The sequence below is a fragment of the Atractosteus spatula genome, chromosome 17, assembly GCF_055471065.1.
Source record: "Atractosteus spatula isolate fAtrSpa1 chromosome 17, fAtrSpa1.hap1, whole genome shotgun sequence".
Lineage (NCBI taxonomy): Eukaryota > Metazoa > Chordata > Actinopteri > Semionotiformes > Lepisosteidae > Atractosteus > Atractosteus spatula.
This window is the reverse complement of record NC_142722.1, coordinates 18,051,447-18,060,766: the sequence shown is the minus strand read 5'-3', so window position 1 is coordinate 18,060,766 and position 9,320 is coordinate 18,051,447. Positions and strand designations below refer to the sequence as shown.

The window sequence follows — 9,320 nt, the reverse complement described above, 5'->3', positions numbered from 1 at the left end:
GTGAGCAGGCCTGGCGCGCATGCGCGAAGAGGGACTTAGCCTCTACCAACTCTCACCGTCGTAGGAGGAGGAGAAGAAGCAAAAAAATCCGATCCATTTGGAAAGTTTAGGATTAATTCACATAATAACGCGATTTGGTTCTTGTGAGTAAATTATTTATTTATGGTCAGTGATTTTTTTTCTATACGCCGGGTTTTAGGGCATTTGAACTCACTTCGAAAATGGTATATTCTAGTTGGACACCCCCCCCCCCCTCCATGACGTAAAAAGCATGCTAGGGACCGTCTCAAAATTTTTCAATGCGGAAAAAAAATTCAATACGATGAAACACAAACAGGTGACAATTCAACACAGAGCAATCCTCCCCTGCGAGTAATTCTTTTAATCTGAGACTCATGGTGCTTTTTTTGCACATATTGTAGATGGAGGACAAGGTTAGTCATATATTTTTGACTGGAACGCCTTGCAGAATTGGTTCTCACACAGAATTCTCATTCAATAACCTATTTTACCAACAGGTGAGTGGAGTTGCCATGGGCACCAGAATGGGACCCAGCTATGCCAATATTTTTGTCGGCTGGGTAGAAGAACGCTTCTTCGCTTCCTACACTGGCTATGTCCTTGACCTCTACAAGCGATACATTGATGACTGCGTCGGTGCCGCCATATGCTCCAATGACCAGCTTGAGTTCTTCCTGCACCATTTCACCAACTTCCACCCGTCCCTCAAATATACGGTTAACATATCTTCCACTGCTCTTCCGTTTCTAGACATCAACTTCTCCATCAACTACCCCCGACTGTCCACTTCAGCCTATTACAAACACAGCTACCTCTGTACAGCTCATTTCACCCCAAACACACTGAAAACTCTCTCCCTTTTTCACAGTTCCTTCAGCTATGATGATTATGCAGCGACGACAACGACTTCGAGAACCAAGCCCTCAAAATGTGCTCCTTTTTCATCAACAGAGGATACCCCAGCAGTGTGATTGACAGGGCCCTTGCCCGAGCCAAAACCACCCCTCGGACCATCAACCCAATCAGGAACTCCCGCCGTAACAACCGCATTCCTTTGGTGCTTCCTTACCACCCCAACACACTTCCTATCCCCAGGACCATTAACCACAACTTTTCCATCCTACAAGATGATCCCTCCATTGGGGCCCTCTTTTCTGATCGCCCTATCATCTCATATCGCCGACCACCTAATCTGCGCAACCTTCTTGTTCACAGATCCCTTGACCGCCCTCAACAACCATCCACACCAGGCACTTTCCCTTGCAACAGAGCTCGCTGTATCACCTGCAAATACACAGCCACCACCACACTCATGCAAGGCCCCTCAGGACAATTCCGCATCACCCAGACAGCATCTTGTACCTCCAGCAACCTTATTTACTGTATCTCTTGCAGTAAATGCCCAGCCATCTACATTGGCGAAACAGGAAGGAGACTCGGAGACCGCTTCAGAGGACACGTCAGGGCTGTGAAGATTAAAGATCTCTCCAAGCCCATTGTTTCTCATTTCACCTCTGACGGCCACGGCCACTCTAATCTCTCCGTCTGTGTTCTCAAAGACGGTTTTCGGAACTCATACATCAGAAAGACTACAGAAACCAAATTTATCCTGCAGATAGGATCACACCTTCCCCCTTCTCTTAACGACAGACTACTTTTCCTCTTAATTCTCTCTATTCATTGTTGGTTTCATTTCACACCTCTCTACACCTATCCTGACTCTCTTTGGCCTGTCTTTCTGTCCCCTGCTTCTGCCCCTCGCTCCTCCTCTCTGATGCAGCTACCCACCTGAACTACTTTTGGCTTTTACTTGTGTTCATCGGATAACAAGCTCGTCAGTTCTAGTGTTCAGTTTTGTGATGGTCCCTAACTCTAGGATGTGCGGTTCGGGGAAGTTTAGTACTTTTTCCTAATATGCTTCGTCGTGGCTGAAATGAAATAGGGTTTTATTTGTAAATTATGGGTTGACAATGCGGTGGTTCAATAAACCTTCAGAGAGAGTCCTGAATATTGCAGACACGGTATTGCACGAACCATTTATTGAACTCGGCTGTTTCAGTTTCGATGAAATTGGTGCTGGGGGGACTCTTAGCCGGTAAAAGCCTTCAGGTGTTGATTTCATACTGAAAGTTAGGCGGGGGAAGAGGCACCTGGGGCTTGACAGAATGGGCGGACAGATGACTTGCGATGCTTAGCCGGTTACCCTCGTTCTGGTCCCGGCTTGGGTCGAGCCGTTCCGGGTTTCCAGCCGTCACCGCCGGGTTGCTCGGTGCCGTACTGGTTACTTGGCTCAGCGGAGCGTACGACACTCTGCACCTCGACTCGGAAAAGGTGTTACCTGGATTGCAAGGTGAGTCCGCCCAGGGGGGCATTCGTGCAGCTCAACAAGGTGCGCAGGCGGTAGGTACAGGAGCACCTGCATCGTTCTCTTTCACAGGAACACGAGGGTGTTTACTGCCTAGCAGCTGCTGAGGAAATTAAATAGAATTAATATATAAAATACTAGATCTATCATTACAGCATGCATTTCTATAAAAATCTAAATAATGGAAGGGTTGTTTTAGGTTTTTAGATGTAACTGCATGTAGCAATAGATGGGTTTTGATAACACACAGCAAGTGTAGGAAACAATATATATTAGTAACCTGGTGTTAACTCCCTTTGTCCTTTGCTTTGTCTTGGAGTTCACCGCCTGTGGACCTACGCCTTCTGCCACCAGGACCCTGCGGCTCTGCTCCTCAGCAGCGCCGCCCTGCTGGCGCTGGGGCCGTGGCAGGAGCGGCGCTGGGGCAGCGCGTGCTTCCTGGCCCTGTCCCTGCTCTCCTGCTGCCTGCCGGCCCTGCTGTACTGTGTCCTGGCGCGGCTGGGGGCCGGCGGGGCGGGGCAGGTGAGCGGCTATTCGCCGGCCCACTTCGCCATGCTGGCTGCCCAGTGCCGCCCGGGCCAGCAGGGATGGGCCTGGCGCTGGCTCCCGGCCTGGGCCCTGCCCTGGGCTCTCCTGGCCGGCAGCTGCTTGCTGGTGCCGGCCTCCCTCGCCCTGCTCCACCTGTGCGCGGTCTGCGTGGGAATCAGTTGTATCCTTGTCGGAATCTGCTGCTCTGTCCCTCGTGGAGCAGGCTTGTACACGGCCTTTCTTTAAGGCTTTATTTCCGCAGTGCTTTTTTCGCACCATTATTGCTGCTCTCCAGATTTTAAAGAGCCGTGATCTTTGCTTAAGACTCTTTTTCACTGCGAATGTTACAGATCCCGGATTTCACCCACCTCTCCATTTTCCAAGCTCTTTATCCAGTTCAGGGCCACGGGGGAGCCGGGGCCGATCCCGGCAAGCAGCGGGACGGCAGACGGTTGCTCCCTACTGCCTGACACTTTGTACCACAGAACTGAATCTGACTGGCTGGCCCGAAAACCCTGTAACCTGTGAGGAAAGGTCATTAACAAATGAAAGTCTGTGATACTTGATTTCCTTCACTGTGGACCCTCAGATAGCTCGGCCCTTCTCAAGTGGCTGCAGAAAGGAGAAGACCATCTCTGTCGTCTTCTCCCACGCGGGGCCTTTGTGCTTTCCTCTTCTAGAGACAGTCTTCCCGTGAGCGGCACGGGTCAAAGGTAGGAACGACTGAAGCCCAGGGTGCGAAACAGTCTATAAGGAGCCCTGCATGTGTCTGCATCTCCTCTGAGCAACTGGTCTGTCGTTTGGAGGTTGGACTCTGCTGAGCATGACAAGGTGAATCTGAGACATCTGTTTAATACATTAGAACGTAGAGAGCTCAGATAATCCGGTTGAATACTGACGTTACTTCATTCTTCCTTCTCCCTGTGTTTCTATGACCTGGGGAGACGGTAAGGGTTGGGATGTGTCATGGAATCCAGCCCTTATTCCAACTGTGTCGTGATGCACGTGTTACAGACCTGATCCGTGGCCAGAGCCGTCCTCGGCCAGGCAGCTGGAGCCCATGCGGAGGCCCCAGTGGGAGGAGTATGACGCACGGCCTGAGCCCTGGAAATCCCAGGAGCCCCACTGGGCGGCAGGAGGGGTGCCGGCTGTCTCCGAGGTCCAGCTCTTGGAAGAGCAGCTGCTGAGAGCAGGGATCCTGGCCTCTCTGCAGGACGCTCCTGAGGGCTCAGGCGTCGAGAAACTGGAGCTGCCCAAATCTTCAGTGTCATCTCTACGGTGAGTCGCCTAAACCTGTGTTCTGGGAACGCGGAGGTCAGTGTCCTTCTGACACGCAGGGCTAATGCTAAAGGAAAACTACCCCAGTTTTTTACATTCTGGTCTAATCTGCGTAGGTAATCCTCAACCCCAGAGTACTGGTTTAGAAGTGTGTAGTGGTCGTTTTTACTGAAAGAGTTTGACTCGGTAATTCACCAATCAAATTAAATAAGGTCAAGTATGTAAAAAAAGTAGAACTAAAACAGATGAGTTTGTGTGGAAAGAAGTCTGAACTTGAACGTGTTAGTTTGCACAAAAAAAAAATACCCTTCGTCCAGGGTTGTTAGTGTGCATGAAACAGGTCACACTTGTCAACACGCCAAACAAAGGAATATTTAGAGACTGCAGTCCTGTCCTTCACAGGTCATGTCATGATATTCATGCATGTGGAATTAACATATGTCTTGGGTTCTCGAGAACAGTGGAGTACCCCTGCTATGGTTGTGAAGTGCAGTGCTTTAGGTGGCAGCCAAGTTAATGGTAATTCTCAAGAGTGAGAAAGTTCTAAGTAGTTCAGGTGGGTAGCTGCGTCAGCATGCGTAGGCTGCAAAGGAACAAGTAATAGGTTTATTCCCTGCTGAAAAAAAGAAGAAAGAGAACACAACGTTTCGGCCGTGGAGCCTTCTTCAGGTGTCACCTGTTCTACGCTAAGTTCTAAGTAGGTCAGCGTAGCATTTAAAAACTCGAAGGAAAAGGAATAAAAACCAGAAGCTACTGTGAGCCTTTAGAGGATTGAAACCAGTGTTGTAGGTTTTGTGAATCATGCCTTGGAATTAGCAGTCTGTGAAAGAAATGACTTTTGTTTCCTGTTATATCTGAGTCATGTTTGGAGGCTTTGTGCTTCCATTAGGGATTTAGATGAGTTCTCTTTGATATAGGGCCTAAAAGAGATATTCTCTTGGTGTTGGTATGTAGACATGTTTGTGTTTTTCCTTTGAGTCCGACTGTAAAAATGACATTTCTTGTCTATTGTCTCAGAAACAAGCTGTGTGTTATACCTAAATACTTTCTTAAAAGACATGTTTGTGAGCGAGGCATGGTGGTGCAGTCTTTAGCATTGCTGCCTCGCAGTGCTGGGGCCCTGGGGTCGGTTTCTGGGGTGCTGTCTGCGTGGAGTCTGTATGTTCCCACTGTGTTCCCATGGGTTTTCTTCGGGAGCTCAGGTTTCCTCCCACAGTCCCAAGACATGCTGGTGGGGTAATTGGTACAGGTAAGAGTGTGTGTTGGTGTCAGGGCACAAGCTGCCCTGCGATGGACTGGAGTCCTGTCCAGGGTGTACCCCGACAGGTGTCTAGTTGCTTGCTGAGACGGGCTCTGGCTCCCCTGTGACCCTGAATTTGATGAAGCAGTTAGAAAATGGATGGATGAAAACTTTTTCACCTCTCACTTCGGAGTTCTGAGCTTTGTTCTTTCTCAGACAAAAGATATCTCCTAGGTCTTGTGTTTAGCACAACGAGGCACCCAAATACCAAATCCCAAAGCTCTCGCCGCGGTCGTGGCCCGGCTGATCCGTGGAAGATCCTTCAGAGCCGCTTCAGCTGACGCAGGCTCTGGGAAGCTCACGCCTGCCGCTTGTCTTGCAGGTTGCAGCAGCTGGAGAGAATGGGCTTCCCCACAGAGAAAGCTGTGGTGGCTCTGGCAGCCTCCGGGAAGCTAGATGGTGCTATTTCCCTCCTGATCGACGACGGGGTGGGAGAGGAAGCTGTGGTCACTTCCAAAGGGAGGACGCCTTCGGCACAGCGGACTGGCTGACCTCTCGGAGTCGGGGGCCCCCTCTGATCTTGGCCACCTGTACACCCCTTTCAGGTGACTTTTATTGTGCTCATGAAGATTAAAGGTCAACATTGGACTGAGCTGTGCTCTAAGATAGCAGTGTGATTCACTCTGGATTTGTGCTGATTTCGAACCTGTTTTATAGAGTTAAATGCATTTTTATGTTGAAGTGACTTTCGGCATACAGATCTATTGTTTTGCAAGTGATTCCTGTACAGAATAAATTAATACTAAATTAATGTTATGGCAAGATTCTAAGTAAACGGGTTCTGCTGTCCAGTACTGGTTTAGGGAAAACATTGTCCAAAAAAATTGTCATCTGTGGCTAAGAGTTTTGTTTGAGATTTTAGTAGTTTTTCAGTCAACACAAGCAACAGCAGATTGATGATACTTCTTGTCAGTCCATTAAAAGAAGGCTTGATTATAATGTCTTTAGACTGTATTCCACCTTTTTACAGTTAAGCAGCTAAAAAAAAAATTACGCATTTTTGCTTAATTTATGAGGGATTGAAGCTAAAATCATTCCGCCTTGTTGGACCATTTTTGTTCTTTTGTTCTGGTTCATATCCTTCCAAAGCAGCGTAACATCAAAGCGCAGATGAAAATGGGAGTTGCAGGGGAGCTGGAGCCTATCCCAGCAAGCAACGGGTGCATGGCAGGGTACACCCCGGATGGGACACCGGTCCATCGCAGGGCACACACACTCCCACCAGGGCCAATTAGTCTATGGACTGTGGGAGAAAACTGGAGCACTGGGAGGCAACCCATGTGAACATGGGGAGAACATGCAAACTCCACACAGACAGAGCCTTAAAGAGGCAGTATTGCCAAGCACCATGCCGCTGTGCCACCTGTACAATGTAGAACTTGGCTTTTTGTGGTATGAACTTACAGGATTTGGTTCCTTGCAAAACTCCTTGCTAAATCAGCCACCATTTCATTTGCACCTGGAACGTTTCAGGTGACTTTTAACCACATGTCACGCTTCATTTTCACTGCCATGGTTTAGAAGTTACCTGGTCAGTTTTAATGTAGTGAGAAGTCCTCCCACAGATGTCCAACATTTACAAGATTTTAGTCACCAGCTACATTTCTTTAGTTTCGAGCAGCAGAGATGCAAAAGAAACCCCTGCAAACACCAAGTGGGCGAGTGATTTTGATTAAGGACTGGCTGGACAATCGGAGATTCATCTACTGGAGGGATTCAGTTTACTTTTATTTTTGCTGTGGCCCCAATTCTAATCAAGTGATGATTGTCCCTCTTTAGTCAACAAAGGTCACACATTCCTGGTCTTTCTGGATGCAATATTTGGCTTCATCACTCTGCTCTCCTCCCCACTGATAGCTGGTGTGTGGGGAGCGTTCTGGTGCCGTCGCATCATCCAGGTGGGGCTGCACACTGGTGGGGGTGGAGGGGATCCCCATTACCTGTAAAGCACTTTAAGTGGAGTGTCCAGAAAAGCGCTACATATAAGTGTAAGCAATTATTATTATTATTATTAATAATAATAATATTTGTTTTCATGGTACACATGCAAAAGAGGAGTTTAGGCTCATGGGGCAAAAATAACATCTTTAATTTCCAACAATCATTCCATTTCCAGAAGTGGGTTTTGGATTACATGGGTACAGAACGTTGTGAATGATTTTGAAAAAACAAAAAACTAAAAAATACACATGGTAGTAAAATGTTAAGGGGAATCGAGGTGACAAGTTAAAAAATGCTAAGGATTATTTTTAAATAATACACAAAACAGTTTTATTTCAATAAAAAAATCAAAGAGGTTTAGTGACTTGCAAATAATCAAACTAAAAAAAAAAACTTTACTAGTGGTACTAATTACAAAGATATTCACGTAGCAAAATCATGTTCTCTTCCCATCATAAGGTATCAAATGAAGGAACTTCAAGTTCTATGTGAAGAACACAATCTTCCCCAGCAAGAAAATAATGCCCCCATCTTTATAAACATCCAACCAGGGGACAACCAGGGGACACATTGGAGTCTCTGTATAAAAGCAGGTTACAGCTTGTCTAGACTGTTTACTGTGTGGAGAGGCAAGAGTCCTTTTAGACTGGGGAGCCTTCAGGAGGGCTGGTTACTGCTCAGGATTGAATGCTTATTGCATCCTGTACCAGCAGATGTTCCAGAGGAGATCTGATTTCTGTGACTGAAGCAACCGGCTGCTGAGCAAAAACCACATCCCTGTGTATCTCTCCAGCTGCCCGGGATAAAGTTACGGGTTAAGAGCATGGGATTAAGGGTTGGAATAAAGGGAATAAAGCGTTTTGGAGAGCAGCACCTTGACTCTATGTAGTTCAACTCGCAGCAACAGGGTTTCTTTTGTAGAGCAGTCGGGAGAAAAAAAACATGCTTACATATTTTCTAGTTCCATTTTTTCTTGCAGTGCCCCCATGTTTCAGAATCAACGACAAATGTTTTCTCTTTCACAGCTATATCCCGATAAGGTATTCGCTCCAGTCAGGAATTTGCACTGAACTTCCTATAGTATTTTTGAGTCGGTCACTTGTTGTTCTTGGATTATGGTTCGAAAGTAAAGTTGAACAGGGAGTTGTTTTTTTTATCTGCAGATCGTGCCAATTGAATTGTTTCAGGTCATCCACAGCACAGCATCTGCAGTTTGCCTGGCATTTATAAAATGTTTAAGCTGCTTTCATGTCGTAAAGAGCCATGCTTGTCTGTAGGGGTAGAAAGAGGTGCAAGTGAACTCATTGTATTATCAGCGAGCACCAGAAAGCTTTCCCCAAGGTGCCCTAAGCCTGCCAGCAGCACTAGGCAGCAAGCTGAGTGAATCCCATTGCCCATGAGCTTGGAGAGGAACTTGGCAGTGATGTGTGCCAGTGGGGTCCGGATGATCTTTCAGGTGGTATACTGTCCAGGACGTTTGGCACCAGGGATCATTTTTCCTCTTCGGCCTCCCGGGATAATGTTGAAGACAGGGCCTGGTAGGCAGAGATCTTGGAACGTTTATCCCGGTAGAAGCCAGGAAGCGGGGTACCATATTGGCCCTCACCCGACCCAACGTCTGGTTCTGTTGAAGAAACAAGACCTTGACTGTGCTGTAATGTGGTGCCAAGAAAGGCAGCCACCAGTACTCTGAATTACAGGAAAGAAGGGCTTGTGGCCATAAGCTTCTACAGTATCTTAGATCTCCAGCCAAGCCTTACCTAATCTAAGTGAGCTCAAATTAAAGTTGACGATGCATTACATGAACAATGATTAGTTGATTACTAATATGTTGATCATCCTGACTTTCATTGTGAAACCACCAATTGTATGTAACCATAATTATAT

General features: G+C 47.2%; 2 protein-coding genes across 6 annotated transcripts in view; one reads left to right on the top strand and one right to left on the bottom strand.

The window, feature by feature from the left end:
- The first annotated feature begins 1,862 nt into the window (after nt 1–1,862).
- Nucleotides 1,863–6,435, top strand: rhbdd3 (rhomboid domain containing 3). The gene is made up of 5 exons (XM_088935797.1): nt 1,863–2,371; nt 2,706–3,095; nt 3,504–3,627; nt 3,929–4,192; nt 5,815–6,435. Exons 1-5 carry the CDS (start codon nt 2,209–2,211, stop codon nt 5,981–5,983), a joined length of 1,110 nt encoding a protein of 369 aa, XP_088791923.1. The 5' UTR covers nt 1,863–2,208; the 3' UTR covers nt 5,984–6,435.
- A 1,125-nt stretch (nt 6,436–7,560) lies between these two features.
- emid1 (EMI domain containing 1) overlaps nt 7,561–9,320 on the bottom strand; it is a 106,146-nt gene continuing 104,386 nt past the window's right edge. For 4 of the 5 annotated variants that reach the window (XR_016094350.1, XM_088935837.1, XM_088935835.1 and 1 more), the window contains one exon: nt 7,561–9,057. Coding sequence is in view for 4 of the 5 variants with exons in the window: in XM_088935835.1 (XP_088791961.1) it covers nt 8,746–9,057 (312 nt within the window). In the remaining variant the exon portion in view is untranslated. The remainder of the gene's footprint in view (nt 9,058–9,320) is intronic. The other variant, XM_088935840.1, reaches the window with a different exon arrangement.

What these genes read in the sequence shown, in the direction of transcription:
- rhbdd3 (XM_088935797.1), top strand. Translation starts at nt 2,209, where the DNA reads ATGCTTAGCCGGTTACCCTCGTTCTGGTCCCGGCTTGGGTCGAGCCGT. An exon ending in GGTCTGCGTGGGAATCAGTT is followed by an intron (nt 3,096 to 3,503) that starts GTATCCTTGTCG and finishes GTGGACCCTCAG; the next exon opens with ATAGCTCGGCCCTTCTCAAG. An exon ending in GTGAGCGGCACGGGTCAAAG is followed by an intron (nt 3,628 to 3,928) that starts GTAGGAACGACT and finishes CACGTGTTACAG; the next exon opens with ACCTGATCCGTGGCCAGAGC.